This window comes from Diadema setosum, chromosome 3, assembly GCF_964275005.1.
Source record: "Diadema setosum chromosome 3, eeDiaSeto1, whole genome shotgun sequence".
Classification (NCBI taxonomy): domain Eukaryota; kingdom Metazoa; phylum Echinodermata; class Echinoidea; order Diadematoida; family Diadematidae; genus Diadema; species Diadema setosum.
The window spans coordinates 9,406,749-9,426,766 of record NC_092687.1 but is presented as its reverse complement, the minus strand read 5'-3'; the positions used below and the strand labels follow the sequence as shown (position 1 = coordinate 9,426,766).

At 37.4% G+C, this 20,018-nt stretch overlaps 2 protein-coding genes across 2 annotated transcripts; both read left to right on the top strand.

Moving 5' to 3' along the window:
• Positions 1–620: 620 nt before the first annotated feature.
• Positions 621–2,468, top strand: LOC140246528 (uncharacterized). Its single transcript, XM_072325873.1, has one exon. The coding sequence runs from the start codon at positions 621–623 to the stop codon at positions 2,466–2,468; it is 1,848 nt and encodes a 615-aa protein (XP_072181974.1).
• A 14,137-nt stretch (positions 2,469–16,605) lies between these two features.
• LOC140226426 (uncharacterized) lies at positions 16,606–18,472 on the top strand. The gene is given in 2 exon segments (XM_072306900.1): positions 16,606–18,156; positions 18,158–18,472. Coding segments are annotated over 2 exon segments (1,866 nt in total).
• Positions 18,473–20,018: the final 1,546 nt, after the last annotated feature.

Below are 20,018 nucleotides of genomic sequence, written 5' to 3'. Positions count from 1 at the left end.
CCAGTATCTTCATTATGCAATGAAAAAAAAAAAAATCTATAATACTATCTTCCGAGGATAAAGTTACTTTGTATGGATTGAAGGACACCTTGTTACACTTAATAGACCTACCTACAAACAGGTAAATTTACATTCATTGACATATGATTCTATCGTCTCTCATTTCGCTCACATAATATATATATATATATATTTTTTTTTAACATTAACCTGATATACTTTGATGAGTGTTGCAATACAATACAACTCATTCTTGTTTTACGAATTCTTCTTTAAGAGTATCAACGAGTAATATCTACTTTCATTCTATGTCGTCGTACGACCGGCCCACTCAATACGTTAATCCGATCTCCTCCAGTCAAATGAACCATGAATAAAGAACTTTCTTTGAACCCGAAAATAAAGCATCCTCAGTAAATATTATTAAAAGAAAGAAAACATTCACGCTTGTATCTTAGATAGTGCTTCATTATTTCGTTCGGTTTTGGGAATGCATACATCCTAACATCATGCTTCGAACGAACTTTCGCCTCTTCTATTAGGTAAATGCTTTTTTTAATGGTATTTATCGATGTTTTTTACCACTTTGTGTTTCTTTTGCTATCAGAGAAATAGAGACCATGGCAACGTTTCACCAGATCATCAGCCAGAATCTGAAATGCCCTATCTGTCTGAATCTTTTCAACCAACCTAAGTCACTAATATGTTCGCACACGTTCTGCCAAAAATGTCTTCGACGAATATCTCAAACTCAGTCCGACAAGGACACTATAAATTGTCCTATATGCAGGAGAGGAACACCCCTGCCTCGTGGAGATGTGGAGAAGTTACAAACAAATGTACCGCTAAGTTCTCTCGTGGACAAAGTAAAAATCAAGAATCCAACATGCACAGTTTGTGAGATGGACGATAAGTCACCAGCTGTGTCCTACTGTCAGGACTGTGGGAAATATATGTGTAAATCATGTGAGAAGGGCCACTCTATCTGGAAACCGTTCTCCAACCACGAAGTGGTGCCCGTGAGCGAGGTGCTCTCGGGAAAAGTTCCGCTTAAGATGCGACGGAAATGCAAGAAACATCCTAGCGAGGATGAGGAGTGTTTCTGCACGGGATGTCGGGAGTACGTCTGCTGTAAGTGTGGGATGTTAAGACACTCAAAAGCAAAACTCAAAATCCATGAGGAGAAATTGATGGAAAATATCAATGACTTGAAAAAAAGAGTAAGATCAAAGAAAACAACCATTGAAAACCATATCGATTTCATAGAGACACAACGTAATGAAATAGCAATTATGCTGAGAAAGCTTAATGAGGACATCGATAAGACGTATGAGGAATACATGCAGCTATTGTCAGCCAGAAGAGAAGCCCTGAAAATCCAGGTGAAACAATGGTCTCAAAAATTCGAGAGGAAATTCCAAGAGATGGAGATGGAGAGTCGGCATACAGTCAGTCACATGACCGCTTTGGAAGAGCTGGTAACTAATGGAATGAATGAACTGCTGGAGAAAGACGCTTTGTTAGCACACGACACGCTGTGCGAGAATTTGAAGAGCTTTCTGGGACGAGATGATCCTGACAACCAATCACCGAGAGGTGTGACAGAACGAGCTCAGAAAATTTCGTTCCGTAGATATGAGAAGGTCAATGAACCTTCTCTTGGAGAGTTGGAAGGTTACACGTGGGATGTCAGAGCAGAAGTAAAGCTCCCGAGCGGAAGAAGCATGGGCTGTATGACTTGTGCACCAGACGGTAAGATGGCGGTGAGTTCGTTGAACGGCAGAATCCATCTGTACCGCCCTGATGGCGAGTTACAGCAGACCATGCTGAATGATGTCAGAGTCACTAACATTGGATTCCTGTCTGATGGTCGAAGTGTTGTACGTGATGTACATGGCAAGATGTCACTCTACACTCCACAATGGGAGAAGCTCGACGTCACGTTCGAGACGATAAGTTATTATGGAGGACGGGATGATGATCTAGCTGTTGATAGAGATGATAATATCTACGTTAGTTATTGGGGACTCGGTAAAATCCAGATGTTTACCCCACAGGGTGGCAAGGCTGTCAGAGATATAATGTTTGATGAATATGGTGGATATGGACCGTGCCAAATAATCTCCTTTCACAACACAGGGAATCTGATAGTGAAACATGCATCAGTTGTCGTGTGTATTGATAGTAAGGGGAAGGAGCCGAATGTGTTGAAGAAAGGGGACGTGATCATGTCGGATGCCTACCCAGCTGTTTGTCGAGATGATTCGGTCATTATAGCTTGGGTGAACAACTCTGAGGGTCTAGTCAGTATCAATCGATACACGAGTGATTTGAAGCACACTCACAATCTCATCACTGATTTCAAAATACAATGTCCATATCCAGGTTCGTACAATCTACAAGAGTTTGAGAGTGGTGAGATAGCTTTCTGCACTTCAAGCAGACTTTACATACTTGATGCCATTTAAGTGAGCTGTCATAAACGACATTTACGCAGTAGTATGTCAGAAAGAAGGAATCTTTGGTGTTATGTTTTAAGTGACTAAAATACACCTCGAAAGAAGTTCACATGTAGAATTGGGCTGCCCATGTGCCCGCCTACACATGTTAATATTTATACTCTTCAAAGGGACTTTAATCATGTCAAAAAGTTATGGTTTCCTGTCGATGAATGACAATTCCAAGAATGAGACAGGGCCAGTTACAACATTTGTTTTGCGATATTAGTGTTCTAAATGATACATCAGTAAACTTCGGGATGCTCCTCAGATGAAATCAGCAACAAAAGACGGGGGGGGGGGGGGGTAGAGTCTCACACTCACCTGAGCATAACCAGACCACCATTCTTGAATGCCATTACCGATGAACATTAAAAGTGGGCGGGGCAGCTCTGAGGGCTCCAGGGAGTATTATATGGAACTACAATTACCAATCTACTTATTCATATAGCACTTACTTAGATTATCACTTGTACTTCTAGAGAAGACTATTTGTAAAGGTTCCTTTCATTTGGTGCAAATGTTTTCCGGACTCTTTCCAAGTCAAAATCCATGTTAAGTTTGATTGCTGTATGCTTGGTTAAAAGAATTCACTACATGTTATCTGCTTATAGGTCCTTATGGGTAGATATTTTCATGCTATCGAATAAAGACAACTGTTACATTGTGTTAATATGTATAATGTACATGACCGGTTACTGGAGTTCCGGAGTATTCTCTACCTTTACCTCACTCACATAATGATGTCATCACCGAAATGCAGTGTAGGGAGAATTCAAAACGCGGTTAATGATTTCGTATATAGACCAGGAACCCGTTTCATAGAATTTGTCATCAGTGACAACTGCCAAATTTCTATGACAAATTTCTCAGCCAATCAGATGCACGGATTTCAGTAGCTTGTCACATCTATGACAACTTGACACTGATGACAAGTTATATGAATCGGGCCCCTGAATTTTAAATGAACCCCCCCCCCAAAAAAAAAAAAAAAAAAATACAACCCCTAACAATTTAGAGCGCTCCCCCCCCCCCCTCCGAAAAAAAAAAATGATAACGAACAGAGAATTATACTCAAGAAGATTGTTTTCAGGTGACAACATTGAAATCGAAAGATAGCACGCCATAGTAAAGAGAACTGTTGATTTATTCTTGCGGAATCAGCTTACTCGGCGCAACAGGTTATCACAATATCTAAAATCTAATAGAGTTTGCAAAAAAAACAAAAACAAAAAAAAAACCCTGAAATCCTCTACTCAAATTGCATCGATGTATGGCAATTTGTCAATATGTTGCAATAGAAACATCTCGACGCAAGAATTTCAATAATTTGAATAAATATGTATTGGCCATTGCATGCTGTAAAGATTGAAACCACCGCTTGCTGTCGAACGGTAGGGAAGCTCGCTGGTCTAGTGGATAAGACGTCTGTCCACTGCACGAGTATGTTTGCCTATGATGCTTTTTTATCATGATCGAACACTGATCAATTCGGTAATTACTTACGTTGAATGTCGGGCAATTTGACAAGTAATTGCAATGAAATTCTCTATAATCGCTGCTATGTATTTCTTTTTCTATGTACGTTGACCCGGTGATTAGGAGACAAACTGGCCGATTTGTTTTGTGATTGAATCAAACTTGCTCTGTTCGAATTCATGTGTTATCATGCTCAATGGTGTATTGAGTGAAATTACAGTATCATCGAGGTATCATATTCTGTCAATGACCAGCAGTGTATTGGCATTCGTGAACCAAAAAAAAAAAAAAATACATCCAATCATTGCCCATCTCAGGATTAAAATATGGGAGTGAAGAGTAATATTATTCTCCTGTATCCGAACACTCGCCCATATTGTGTGTAGAAACACGCAGCCCGGTGATCAGCCAGGGAACAGAGAACATGATAATTCTCCATTTCAAAACACAACTGTGGTGTTGTTGTTAGTAGGGAAAGATGAAATGCAATTATTGTTTTGCCTAAATTAAAAAAAGACTGTTTGCAACGAGTGAACTTAAAATTGTAACTTCTTTTTTTTTCCATAAGATCACCACACATGATATTATCCAAACGAAATCAAATTTTGTCTCACAATTTTCTTTAACCTTTTCATTTCACCCAACCTCTATCAGCATCATCTCTATCTCTCTTCTTCACTTTCTGTTTCGTCCACATTTTAATTCGATAATGTTCTTTTCTTTCCAATGTCTGTAAATAGATTATTTCTCATTTGAAAATTAGGAAACAGTGACGAATTGTCACAGTGAAAGTGACAATTTTGAAATCCACACTGCTCTGTTTTGCTTATTTTTAATAAGTTGATGAGACTAGTATGTCAAACACATGTTTATTGGATTGCAACCAGGAGTAAACACCTGTATTGTGTATGAGTAGTGCCATTGATGGTGAACATGCTCAAATGCCATTGATGGTGAAACTAATTAACATGATAATGATTGAAATCTGTATGTCAGTGTAGTGAAGTCCACACTACACAGTATAGAGACTTGGTAAGGCTGAGTTCACATAGAAGTATACTATTCGGGTATTCGGGCTCGTTTTTCGAGGGCACGCGAATAGCTTGAATCGAACGATAGGATTTCCTCACACCGGTTCACATAGGAGGGCACTATTCGAAAGTACCGAATAGCTGCGAAAAGTATAGCAAAGTGGGAATCGAACTTGTTCGATTTTCTTGCAGAATCGTTTATGAAATAATGACACTTTTGGTCTGGATTTGCCCTTAAGCAAAAATAAGCATGTAGACTGACATTCTGATGCAGTTTAGAAATTGTTAATAAGATTTGCTGGGATGTAGGAGGAAGAAATCCTCACTGCATGGGATGGTGAGTTGACGGTGCGGGTGATGGTGTATTCGGTGCTCGAATAGCGAATACCGAGTACCGAATACCGAATACCGAATACTTCTATGTGAACACAGCCTAATACAGGTGTATTGAGAACTGGTTCTGGCTGGTTTGAGGTTGGCCATTTGGTTGTATCTTGGTAGAGGAGTGTATTAGAAGGAGTCAGACACACCCTAGCTGCCATGTTGAATGGACAGAGTTCTCCCGAGCTGTCACTTGTACATTCACTTATAAATTCCTTGTTTTTCACCTAGTCCATTGTCTCTAGTGAAGAACAAAGTCAAGATAAAACTCACCGATGGTGACCAAAATTTGCTCGAATACAGCTTACAAACTGCAAAACCAGCTCCAACTCTGCTGGCAGGTTAGCAGCCTTCCTCAACCCTGTGCAGTAGTTTACAGCTGCTTAAATCAAACTTCTCAGACCAATTACTGTACATGTTGCAAAGTAGACTGTACCGTGTGACAGCTCTGAAGAACTCTGTCCACTCAACATGGCAGCTAGGGTGTGTCTGACTGAAGATCTATTTACCTCTGACTTTACACCAGAATTCAACTCTTTCTGATTTTCTACAATTTTCAAATTCAATTGAGCAGTTTCATTTTCAGTTTTCTTTAACTGTAACAGTTCTGCACGTTCATCTCTAGCTCTATTTCGCTGATCTGTAATGAAATTCTGCAACTCTTGACCACTCAGACCAAGCTTCTCTCCAGCTTCTAACAGCTTGGCCAACATCCATCTTGAATGATACAACTTTGACCCCAGAAAAATTACAACACAATTGGGTATGTGTAAGTAAACCAAAAAGTACTATGACCAACAAAGTATTCACTGTCCTACTACCCACGTGATCGTACATGGCATGTTTTGTCTCCCGGACGTGCCCCCAGCTCTGGAGAACTCTGTCCACTCAACATGGCAGCTAGGGTGTGTCTGACTCCTTCTAATACACTCCTCTACCAAGATACAACCAAATGGCCAACCTCAAACCAGCCAGAACCAGTTCTCAATACACCTGCATTACCAAGTCTCTATGCTGTGTAGTGTGGACTTCACTACACTGACATACAGATTTCAATCATTATCATGTTAATTAGTTTCACCATCAATGGCACTTGAGCATGTTCACCATCAATGGCACTACTCATACACAATACAGGTGTTTACTCCTGGTTGCAATCCAATAAACATGTGTTTGACATACTAGTCTCATCAACTTATTAAAAATAAGCAAAACAGAGCAGTGTGGATTTCAAAATTGTCACGTTCACTGTGACACGTATATCAAACCACTGACGTCACTTCGTTGAAACGAAGGGGTGTTGAGGTGCCGCATCTCTCTGATATTGTGGTAGATCAAATAGGATGATCGAGAAGTTGTACATGTATATGAACAAGATCAAAAATATATATTGATGTTACCTGAATGCCTTAGTATAGTTATTCAAAGCAAAGAATTACAACTATGTTTAATTGATGTCACATCATTTATCGCAAAATGTGATCGAATAGGTACGACTATACAGCTGTACGTCCAACTTCACCAGAGCAATCGCTGAGATTTCATAGCTTGAAAGAAAAATAATATGAAGAGTTTTATTGGAAAATTAGCTAGACACCATTTGTAAACATTTCAAAGTACGTCCATCATCAGATAGAGCAAAATGAAACCTTTCCTATAATACCTCACTTGAGGCTAAACAAGGAATATTCATGAAGTTATGTTGAAAAATATCCTGTATTTTTTTCTGATTATTCTATTTGTGTTTAGCAGGTTAATCACAAACAAGAATGGAGTTAGGTTGTTTTGCGATAAAAGTCTTCATACAATGCAGCTGGCTTCAAACTTGTTGATGTTCATCTTGGGATGTATTTCAAAGACGTTATTAAACTTGAATTATTACACCCAATATAGTATCATTCTGTAATTTAAAGAAAGTTGCGTAGTGTTGGTGGTAAAAAAAAAAAACCGTTCACTTTGTTCATACAGATCCATTTTACTGATATCCTGTACGAAGGTCCTGTGCAACACACTTCGTATAATGGGAAGCAGCAGCTATGCTCAACCCAAGGTGGCCCGCTGAAATTTAATGTCGGACCACCAAATGTCAAAAAAAAAAGGTTATCCTTTGATGGCCCGATCGGGCAATGAAGATTAAAAACAGATTGCTATGTTCTTTTTTTTTTTTTTTTTGGGGGGGGGGGGCACTTTTTCGGGCCACTAAAATTTCAGAATTAAAGATGTAAGTGGCTCGAAAGTGTCACCAGAGAAACAGGTTAGTGTCGAAACTTTGTAAAAGGATTATTGTAATTAGTCAAGACAAAACGGCAACTTGTGCATACCTGTAATTCGATTAAACATTGATAACGAAATATTGTTATTACAGTGCATTTACATTCTATTGTATATCTTGTTTACTTTTTTTCCATATGTGGAATTTCAATTATTTTTTTGAATAATCAACCCTCATTGTAACATTAAGAAATCTGATCATTCATGCACCACGTTACTTACCATTACTTTCAGTCTTCTTTGCCCTCTCTCTCTCTCACTCTCCCTCTCTGTCTCTCCATCTCTCTCCTCGACCTTAAACAGCTGAGGTTTCAGTGTAGATTCACCCGATGTATCTTTAATCAAATAAAAAAAGAAAACATGTTTACCTTTATAATTCGTAATTATGGTGTGTTCATACTACTCTTTGTTTCTTCTGCATTATGTTTGTTGTTGTTGTTGTATACTTCCTGTAAAGTTTGATCAATTTAATTATCTTGCAAATTACGAGATACGGATAATTCACAGCGCCATCTACGGAGACTGAAATTCGCGATGTCGCAATGAACGACTCGCCCTGTTTGCAACGAGAAAATCCAGGATTATCTTGAGAATCCTGAATCCTGGTAAATCCAAAGCGACAAATATAGGCACGGAGGTCAGTAATTTACTCCTTTCTAAAGTATTTGTTGAAAAAATGTTTCTAAAGATGTATAAATTTGGCTATCATTTGTGCAATGTTACCGTAGTCAGTGACAGAATGTGTACCGCTGAATGCGTGTGTGCTCCGCTTGACCGAAGTACGCTTATGTACATTGTACATTACAGAAATTTAGATACAGTGTAAGAACACGATTATGCAACAGCACTTGCAGTTTTGGTTGGTAAAACCTAGATACACTGTAGTTGAAAGTTTCTACTTCAATTGGAGAACACGCTTGTGTATGTATTAAAGTTGAATGTCAAATGAATCAGGCTCAAGGTCAAGCCAAAGTCACATACAGCTATTTGTTTAGATTGTACATGTCAAGGCTGCCAAGTAAAACAGCACTGAAATTATTCTAACTAAACTTGAGAAAAATTATGAAGGCTGTAATGAAGTTTTGGTCTTCAAAGGTAATTTATGGTGCTGTTACAGGTTTATTTTATTTTTATAACATTTTCAGCTGCCAATGCTGAAACATTTGGTGCTACCCTTACTTGGCAACTCTGATTCCTAAATCATGAATATTCATCTATGTATAAAGAGACAAGTAATATTGACTTATTGGTATCTCGAGTGAAAGATGCATGATTTAGTATAAAGGATTACCATATGAATATTAATAAGAAACTTGTTCAAACAAAGGACGTAAAGGATTGCGATAGTTTACTAAGGGCTCATTCAAGTCATACTGATATGAGTTAAATCGGGACAAGAAATTCCCATTCATTCATTAATATCGGTGTCACTGATAATGATAGAGTTTTCTGAGAGAAAGCAAAGGTTTACTATGGAAACGATATAGCTAGAGTTGAGGTTCGAGTCAGATAAATGCAAACAAGACACACAAGTAAAGAGCCAGATGCTGAGTGTTAACTTATAAGATGCATTTATTGGTACAAACAGTGCCTTTTATCCTTCTATACATACATTCATTTATGCCAGTATGTTAACACATGTATTAATTATATGCCTTTGTTTATATCATTCTCTGTCACAGTTTTCACGGAGTGAAATGGATTGGAGTGAGTTGCGACGAAAGAAGACAAGATTAGATTACGACACTCCCGTAGAAACCCGAGTCCGAGTGATTTATCATTCTCGTACATTCTCGTACCGATCTCGTACAAGCAGGCACACTTCCAATCACCTGATATTTTACAATTTTCTACTTCCCTGTATTTTTTGTATATTTCTTTGGACAAAAGAATATTTTTTGAAAACTTTGTCATGGAACCATGTCTATAGAAGCACCTGATGTGCCACTGGACACAACGATTTTAAATCATCTTTGCCAATCCTAAATACTTATTAAACTACGTAAATCAGTTATTCTTGTTGTTATTGGTTTTTATGTTGTTGTTGCTGTTTTATAATTCATCATGAGATGAGTATATGGTTTGTCTGTATAGACATGTGGATGTGATGTACATGTGTACGTGTGTGCATGTATAATGCATGTTTGTCAATGCGTGTGTGCGTGTGCGTATTACGAGTACGTTGATTACTGTGGTTATCATTTTAAAGTAATGTATTTTGTGTAATAATTGGTATGAACTGTTTATTAATTGATTGTTTGATTGATTAATTGATTGATTGATTGATTGATTGATTGATTGACTGATTGATTGATTGATTGTAATGGTTCCTGCATTATATCGTTGTTCATTCCGCATTTATTATTATACATTGTTGGTGTCATAATTATATATGTGACCGTGCACCTCAAAACGAACATAAAGTCGCACACACTGATTTTGCGTGAGGACTGAAAATAAGTGAAATGGGTTAACCTAGCCAAACTTTTTCATATTTTCTGAAAGAGCGGGTCTTCTTTTACATTATGCCCAAATTTGGTATCATAAAACGGGCAGGAAAGTGTGTTTATTTAGCAGTTTATCTCGAACATTTTTTTGTAGAATAGTGTGATTAGGTGTGTCTTTAGAATCCCTTTTTCATTTCTGAAAAACCTTGCCCACACTCTTCACTTTCCACTCTAATAACTTTTGAAAGGATAGTGCTACTGCTTTGAAAGTTGGCATCAATTATGGACAGAATGTGTTAATGAGGCATGCTAAATTTCAGTTTAATCTGATAATCCCTTCATTGTTGTTATTCCGGTGGTTTGCTTCCTGTTTTTTTGTCCCATTCATCGCACAGCCAGCACGGTTTGGTAAAGATTAAGCGCTTGAATAGACACTGTACTTCAGAGCCTCTTTTCTCAGTTCACACTTTTCCTGAGTTTGTGCTTTCTTTCCAATATTTAGAAAGGTTAGGAGAGTTCATTTGATTTGAGTTATACACCATTTTAAAGCTTAAAGTATGCTCTTTCAGAATGTGGTCTTAACTAAAAATTCATGTCTGGCGACTTTTTGTTTGTTTTGAGGTGCAGGGTCACATAATCCATACATAAACATTAATTGTTAACAAAGTAAGTTTCTTCATTGCCTTTACAATGTAAAACAAAACACATCAGCAATGCAATGAATGACACAGAATCGTTTATCATTTTGACATGATGCTGTTTATTTGTTATGTTAATGTAATCGGTATTTGTTATTGTTAAAATGTTCATACAATGTATGTTTTTAAATGTGATTCATTATAGTTTAGCCTTCGGGCTACTACTTTGCATGTTTGTTTAAAAAACCAACATCAAATCGAATCAAAAACAAGAATGTTCTGCTTTCTCTGAGGCCCCTCGCAGCATACCGAAATTATCCAAAATATACCAAATACAAAGTGTGTAGCTCCAATGCCCTAGACTGAATTCCACAATATTTTCAAGGGAGTAAGCTTTTATTCTTTTAGTTTTTTTTTTTAGACTGACTTTGCAGTGTTGTCCTATTCAGGGATAATCACACCAAGTGGTGCTCTTTTCACACAAATGATCCCTTTACCATTCGATACTAATTCATTTGATTATTTCTTCTTCTTTTCTTACATATTAATTTTCTTCCCCACACATTTCCATGAACCTATGTTTTCAGTTGTACGTAAGCAGATGACTACAAAATCACATTTATGTCTACGTTGTGTTATGTGTAATTCTATAGTTTGTGGGTTTTATTTTTGTTTCTGTTTATAAATTGTCTCTTTACACAGTCTGAATCCTATGCATACACCCAGTGTATACAAAACTCAGGTTTGTTTTGGTTTTTTTTTTACTGTAGTATTTTGCGTGCTTCCATGTGTTTTGATTGACATTTTTTATATTGTGTTTTAGTTTTACTGGACTTTAGTGATGTATAAAATTAGAGTGATCTCAAGATACAGATTGTGAAGTATTTTTTATCAGTGTTCGTACATGGTGTATTTACGTGTTGTATGTGGGGTTGTCGTGTATCAGCGTATATGTCAAGCAACGGAACCTCTTTGTTAATTAAAGGGATAGTATAGTATTGGTGGAGATGAGAATTGGGCTTTTAACTTTTTGCGAGATACCAAGAAACACTTATGATAAGTAGAGAGCATACCATTTTAAGAAGAATTCAAAGTTTGTTTGATGAAAATCGGGTTTGGAATGAATGAAACATCCAAAAACAAAGTAAAACAAAGCGATCGTAATAAAGTGTGGGTCCCACACTTTATTAGAATCGCTCGTTTTTGGATAGCTTAGCCATTCCAAAACCAATTTTCATCAAATAAACGTTGAATTCTTCATCGAATTAAATGCTCTTTAATATTTCATAAGAAGTTTCTCATTATCTCACCAAAAAATTTTAGAAACCTGAAATTACGTCTCAACCAAAACTGTACGATCCCTTGAACAGTGGCGCTTACTGAATAAAAGTCTTGTTTCAACGATATATGCAATTTTTTGTTAAAATAAATAGAAGCTCAATTATTTAGAGTCATATGCGTGTGGATGTATGAGTGTTTGTGTTTCGGTGTGCGTCATCACCTGTAACCACTTCCCTCTTCACATCCCTTTCCTTTATTGTACAGTGCGTATCAAAAAAAAAAGTAATCGAAATTTGGAATTGTTATGCCATTCTCCTAATGTTGCTGCCAATAACTGCTAGCAGTTGCGCCCGGCGATGCGCCCCCATTTATTTCAAAGCGAAATAATATGTAGTTACAATTAAAACTCCAGTTTTGAAACTGTAGAATATCAAAATTTTCAAGTTCGCTCGCTCGCATTTTATTGTTATGCCATTCACCTTATGTTGCTGACAGTATATAATTTGTCGATCGTTTCACACCGTCATTCCATAATCCATGTAAGGAAAACTTACAATGTTCCTCAATGACTGCGTTGTTGAATGTATCACATTCCGTAATGTATTGTAGTCCCATTATTGCTCACGCACACACGCACAAGCATACAGACCGTCAAAATTACTTTATGGTTCCCCCCATGTTTCGACCCACCGTACGCCACTTTACACACACACACACATATATATATATATATATATATATATATATATATATATATATATATAATAGATGTGTGCGCGCGCGCGTGTGTGTGTGTGTGTGTGTATTGTGTAACATATGCATGGTCTAATCTTGAGCCCCCTCCAATGTTTGCCCCCCAATCTAAAACTGCTTCCGGCGCGCCTGATACGAGAGGCTACTGTGTAATAGGAACATTCATTGTGCGCTGTGATTTCAGGTAGACGGTACAGAGTGTTTGAGATGTGGGGAAAATCAGCTTTCATCAGGGGTTAGGGTTGAGCGAAAACGTCACAAAGAAAACAAACTTTCCTCTGAAAGTTGCCCGGCCATTTTTGTGAGTGCTGTGTAATACCTTTCTGTGACGGAAAGTCAACTCTTCACGAGTTAATTCCTTGTGCGTGGATCTTGAAATTAAGACCACATTCAGTCTAATATGTGTTCGCAATTTCCTATAGGGAGATTAGACAACAGATTGCAAGTTTATGTCTGTATTTGATTCGGAACGAGACGTAAATCAGCAATATTGGACCCGGAAGTACAGCATAACTTGGTAAGCATTTACATACGAAATGATATCCACAATCGTGCCCCCTACCTCCGTGTGTTCCTAAATATTGTGCCTGACACGTATTTTTACAAATAATGCATGACCACGGAATATGTTCAAAGTTGTATACCCTTGTTTGTTTGGTGAATAGTTTTCTGCCATGATTTTGGTAATTTTGTGAGCATGTTAAGTCCCACCCCACACTTCTTTTTTATATTCGTAATGCAATTGAAAGTTAGGGAAACAGAAAAATTGACATATCAATCAACATGTTACAATATGCTGTAGAATAAAGATATTAATCATTGTCTCCGCTGGAAATAGATTAACGTCTGACAATGTTATCAAACATGTTGTGCTAACAGATATCACGTAAGTATAATCATTATTCGAGAAGTAAATAAACTTGGCAAAGGTCAGACCTCTTCGAGACTGTCATCCAGAACTGAGGTTGATGCATTCTAATCACCGATAAAATGATGCTACTCTAAATAATGAAAGCATCTCATCGAAAGCCTCACAAGATAACTTTAAGCTTTCAAATAAAGATTGGGTTGGTTACAGTATTATATGGTTAGAAATGTATACAGGAAGCCAATCGTGGCAGTCAAATCTGTCTCATTGTCTGCAAGAGCGTTTGTCTTTTCTCCATGTATACATAAAACTCAGACGAAAGGACATCGAATCAAAGGTGACTGTAGACCTGACTGCCTTCAGTCATACAGGAGCTGGAAGGCCCTTTTATTCATACTCATTTACTTTTATTCACCCCTTTCTTCCACCATTTCGACATTTGGCAATTCGAAAACATAAATTTTCTCTGTGCTATACTCTGTTCCTCACGCATGAAACAAGTGGATGAAAGTTCTTCCGGGTCTTCCAAGACTGAGGAAGTCATTATTGTCATGCAATAAAGAAGAAAATTCTTTCTCTCTCTCTCTCTCTCTCATATATGTATATATATATATATATATATATGAAGACTTTGTTTGCAAAAACCGATAAGTCCATATTTGTCAAATGGAGATATTTGCAGTTAAAGGTCAAGAAAAATATAGAGAATAATAAGAAATTTTTGCTTCCTTTGACCATAACTTCAAAAATGTACCTTTATATGTAGTGACCAATATATCATTTAAAAGGTATTATTTTGTACTTTATGACAGAGACCTTATTTCAAAATCTTCAAAAATGGACTTATCGGTTTTTGCAAACAAACTCTTCATATATATATATATATACATATTGTATAGATTGAAGGACTTCTTGTTCCATTAGACCTACATACAAACAGACAAATGGACCTTGATGGACGCACGATTCTTAATAAAGATATCTCTCATATCGCTCATTTTCATTGATTTTTCCCTTTTTACATGACAAATGACATAACTGGATGATGTTATCGCTGATAAGTAGATGTACAAGATCATGATTAAAAGAGTAGCCCTCCCCACGTTAGCTGCATGCTCGAATCTAATACCCATATATATTTTGATGAGTGTATCTTTAAATGTTTTATAAGTGTGTCGTATCAAATGTATACGTTTATGACATAATTCTTTATTTATTCTGTATTATGTTTTGTTGGAAAAAAAGAAAATAAATGAATTGAATTGAATTGAATACAGTGCAACTCATTATTAAAGTGCAGCGCAATATAGGTGTTATGAATAGACTGAAATCTTATATTCCTGCATGAAAAGACCCTTCTAGTGTTATACTCCTCTTTGATACTCCCTTACCTTAATTATGGAATTTTAGCTTGGGGCAATACTCATCAGACACTGCTGAATAGAGTGTTATTATTGCAAAAGAAAGCCCTCCGTATCATTTCTAATTCTCCTACACGTTCACATACAAATGCATTGTTTGACTGTGATAAGCTATTGAAAATCAACGAATTATTCTTATTTAACTTAGGTCAATTTATGTATATGTATGATAACAAATTACTCCCGCCTATCTTTGATTTTATGTTTCAAAAAAATCAATCATTCCATAATTCCCCACCCGACGTTCTAACGAGTTTTCATTTACCACTTCTTCGAAGGATTTTAGCAAAGAATACACTTATTTACACCGGACCAAATTATTGAAATTCCCTGAATCATGATTTAAAATCTGCTCCATCTATATACTCATTTAAAAGGAGATTAAAGTCTTTTCTTTTACAATCTTATAATGACGACTCGCAGAATCAGATTAGTTTATAGGCTTACTTTGCTACTCATCCGTAATATCGGCATTGTCGTTCTCTTTATTATTGTAACTATTGCTCAAACCTTGATTATAAGATTTTCTTTAACCTATACTTCGCAGTTGCAGGGTTTGTTCTATATTCTTTTTTCTTCTTCTTTTTCTTCCTCAAACCTCCGAGGATCGTCATCTGTATTGCATATTCCTGTCTATTTTGTTACCTCTTTATCACGCTATAGTCTTGTTTCCTCTTGTGTCGTCAAGTCAGGTTTTTTTTTCTTGTTTTTCCTCCTACAAGTAGTCTTATTGCTGTCCCAGTCCTGTTGCATGTTCATTGCTCTGTTTGTAGTTGTTTTATGTATATAACTGTTTGTTCGTCTGTCTCTTAGTGGGCTGCCAAACTTTTTTGTGACGAACTTTTTGTGCGGATTTTTTGCTGTTTTCAATTCAATTTTTACATCGGACTTCTAATAAAAGAGGGGCCCACACTCTACAAGCTCTGTCTTTTTAGTGGGTCCCTCCGTTTTTTTCACACAGTGCATATATTGAAAACTATTTCACTTTCGTTATCTTAGCAACTATTGCAATGTATCGCTACTGTTAGTGTTTTTTTTGTTGCTATTATTGTTGTTTTCTCTGTACAATTGTATGCATTGATTTTGTCACTTAAGAAAGTGAGATTTATGTTTGTGTTATATTGTGGAAAAAACGAATAAATATGAACTTGAACTTGAACTTGAACTATTGTTTTACGAATACTTCTTTAAGAGTATCAACGAGTTGCATCTGATTTTATTCTATGTCATCGTATGACGGGCCCACGATTCGTTAATGTGATCTCCTCTACTCAACTGAACAATCCTAAATAATGAAGTTTCTTTAAACCCGGAAATGTATCCTCAGCGAAAATGATGAAAAAAGAAAACATTCACACTGCTCTTTTAGATTGTGCTTCATTATTTCGTTCGGTTTTAAGAATCTATACATTCTAACAGCATGTTTCGCACGAACTTTCTCCTCTTCTATCTGGTAAACGCTAAACTCATTTTTTTATTGTATGTATTGATGTTTTTACCACTTTGTGTTTCTTTTGCTTTTAGACAAATAGACACCATGGCAACTGTTCATCAGATCAGCAGCCAGAATCTGGAGTGTCCTATCTGTCTGACTCTTTTCAACCAACCTAAATCACTGACATGCTCTCACACGTTCTGCAAAGACTGTCTTCAACGAATATCTCAAACTCAGAAAACGATAACATGCCCTATATGCAGGAAAGAAACGCCCCTACCCAGTGGAGATGTGGATAAGTTGCAAACCAACATACCATTGAGTTCCCTCGTGGACGAAGTGAAAGTCACGAGTCCAACATGCACAGTTTGTGAGATGGACAACAAGTCTCCAGCTGTGTGCTACTGTCAGGACTGCGGGAAATATATGTGTAAAGCCTGTGAGAAAAGCCACTCTACGTGGAAGCCGTTCTTCAACCACGAAGTGGTGTCCGTGAGCGAGGTGCTCTCGGGAAAGGTTCCGCTTAAAATGCGACGGAAATGTAAGAAACATCCTAATGATGATGAGGAGTGTTTCTGCACTGGATGTCGGGAATACGTCTGCTGTAAGTGTGTGATGTTGAAACACTCAAAAGCAGGACATGATATCGAAGAGGCAGCTATCTATGAGGAAAAATTGATTGAAAATATCAAAGAGTTGAAAAGGGGAGTCAAATCAAAGAAAACGACCATTGAAAATCATATCAAGTTCATAGAGACACAACGCAATGAATTAGCAACTATGTTTAGAAAGCTCAATGAGGACATCGACACAACGTATGAGGAATACATGCAGCTATTGTCAGACAGTAGAGAAGAGCTCAGAAGTCGAGTGAAACAATGGTCTGAGAAATTCGAGAAGGAATTACAAGTCATGGAGGAAGAGAGTCGGCGAACAATCAGTCACATGAACGCTATGGAAGAGCTGGTAACTAACGGTATGAAGGTACCACTAGAGAAAAACGCATTGATAGCACACGACACGCTGTGCGAAAACTTGAAAAGCTTTCTGGGACGAGATGATCCTGATGACCAACCACCGAGAGGTGTGACAGAACGAGCCCAGAAGATTTCATTCCGTAGATACGAGAAGGTTAATGAACTTTGTCTAGGAAAGTTGGAAGGTTATACGTGGGATGTCCAGGGAGGTGACGTCTCACTTCCCTGGGATGTCAAAGCAAACGTAAACCTCCCTAGCAGAAATTGCATGTCCTGTATCTCTCGTTCACCAGGCGGTAAGATGGCAGTGGGATCGTATAATGGTGGAATCCATCTCTACTCCCCTTATGGCGAGTTACAGCAGACCGTGCTGAAGAATGTCGGAGTCAGGAGAATTGGATTCCTGTCTGATAGCCGAAGTGTAGTACGTGATATAAATAACAAGGTGTCACTCTACACTCCTCAGTGGGAGAAGCTTGACGTCACGTTCGAGACGATGAGGGTGGATAAAGGAAGGTATGGTGGTCTCACTGTGGATAGAGATGATAATATCTACGTGGGTTATAGGGAACTCATGAAGATCCAGGTATTTACCCCACAGGGTGGCAAGGCTGTCAGGAGTATGATGTGTGATGGACATAGACCATCGCAATTATTTTCCTTTAACAACACGGTAAAAACTGATTCTACAAGACTCGACTGCTGTGTGCCTTGATGGCACGGGGAAGAAGGAGAAAGTCTTGAAGAAGGAGGGTATGATTCCCTACCCAGCTGTTTGTAGAGATGATTCGGTCATTGTAGCCTGGGTGAAGCACGACAAGGGCCTCTTCAGTATCGATCGATACACGAGTGATTTGAAGCACATGCACAATCTCATTATTGATTTTAGTATAGGAAGGGAAATGTTGAGTTGGTACTATCTACAAGAGTTTGAGAGTGGGGAGATAGCTTTCTGCACTCCAAACAGACTTTACATATTAAATGCGATTTAACGTGGACTGTCATAGACGACATTTTGCACTGCAGTAGTATATCCAAAAGAAGAAGATGAAGAAGAAGAAGAAGAAGAATCTTTGGTGTGATATTCTACGTGACTAGAATATACTTTGAATGAAGTTTACATGTAATGATTGTCCTGTACATGTATCATGCCTTCTCACATGAACATTCATACACTTATAAGGGCTTTAATCATGTCGAAGATTTTATGAGGATTGTTAAACATTCCAAAAATAAAGAAAAGTCAGTTACAACATTTTTTTTGCGACATTCATGCTCTAAATGATACAACGGTAAGCTTGGGGGACGTTCTTCGGGAGAAACCAGCAACAAGAGACCTGGGGTCTCGGGCTTATACCTGATTATTCTAAGACCACCTTCCAGGCATTTTTGCATAACATTACCCATGAACATAGAAAACATGCGGAGTGGGGCAGATTTGAGGGCTCCAGGGGGCATGGCGATCAATACATTCTATATTATTTGTATTCCTTTTGGAGAATTTGAGCGTGTATTTTCAAAAAGGACATCAAATCTATTAAAAAAAAAAATCCCTCTTTTTTTCATTGCTGGCCCCGATGGAGCTACCCCTGAATGTACCTTATTCATAGAAGTCAATTAGATACATTCTAATTGTAGTCACCCATAGTATCCGATGTTTTGAAGAAGTTTTTGTTTTGTATTAAAACAGTTTTTTTTTTACTTTGTTTTAAAAATTCTTTAATCTCGGGGTTCTGCTAGGGTCCATTGTTGGCCCCTACGGGGCTGGAAGTATGTTGTTCATTTATGTAAATAGGATTGTCCAATCTTGGCCAGCAATACCGTCGAATAGATGCCATACATGCCTCGCCTCTTACCACCAGCCTTGCTGTCATCACAAGACTCGCTAGGTGCTTCTCCAGCGCCATCTGTCGAAGCCATCACTGCTTCATTAGTAGCCCTCACACTTGCTGGTTCGAGCCTAAGAGAAACACTATGAGTAACTAATAATACGAAAGTATTGTTTATAGTGTCGGCATCATGTATCAATGAGGTTATGTACATTATCTGTATCTTATGAAAATTTAAAATGAATAACATTTCATTGACATACAAAAATTGGTGTTGTTGTTGTTATGATTCCAGTGTTTCCTACAAGCTGATCTTTTTAGTGGAACACTGTTTTCCATCGTTAGGTTTACTTACTTTTTCTTTGTTGCCATGACAACGTGCATTTTTTCTTCTTTATGACATCATTCGTGCATATATTCTATATTGTATTTGGATAAAAACTGTCCTTATCAGAGGGATGAAAGACAGATTGACAACTTGTACCGCTTTGAATCATGTTCTTTTTTCTTCTTTGATTAAGGAAATACATGAACTATTGAATTGAATTGAATTGAATTGAATTGAATTGAATTTCATTCAATTAGAAATTAATTGTAAAATGGTGGACATTTAAAATGCATTGGCATTCTAGAGTATTGTTTCTTTTTGCATTAAAAAAACAAAAAAACAATATCAGTGTTTCGTTATTATCAATCGCCGGTCATTGTA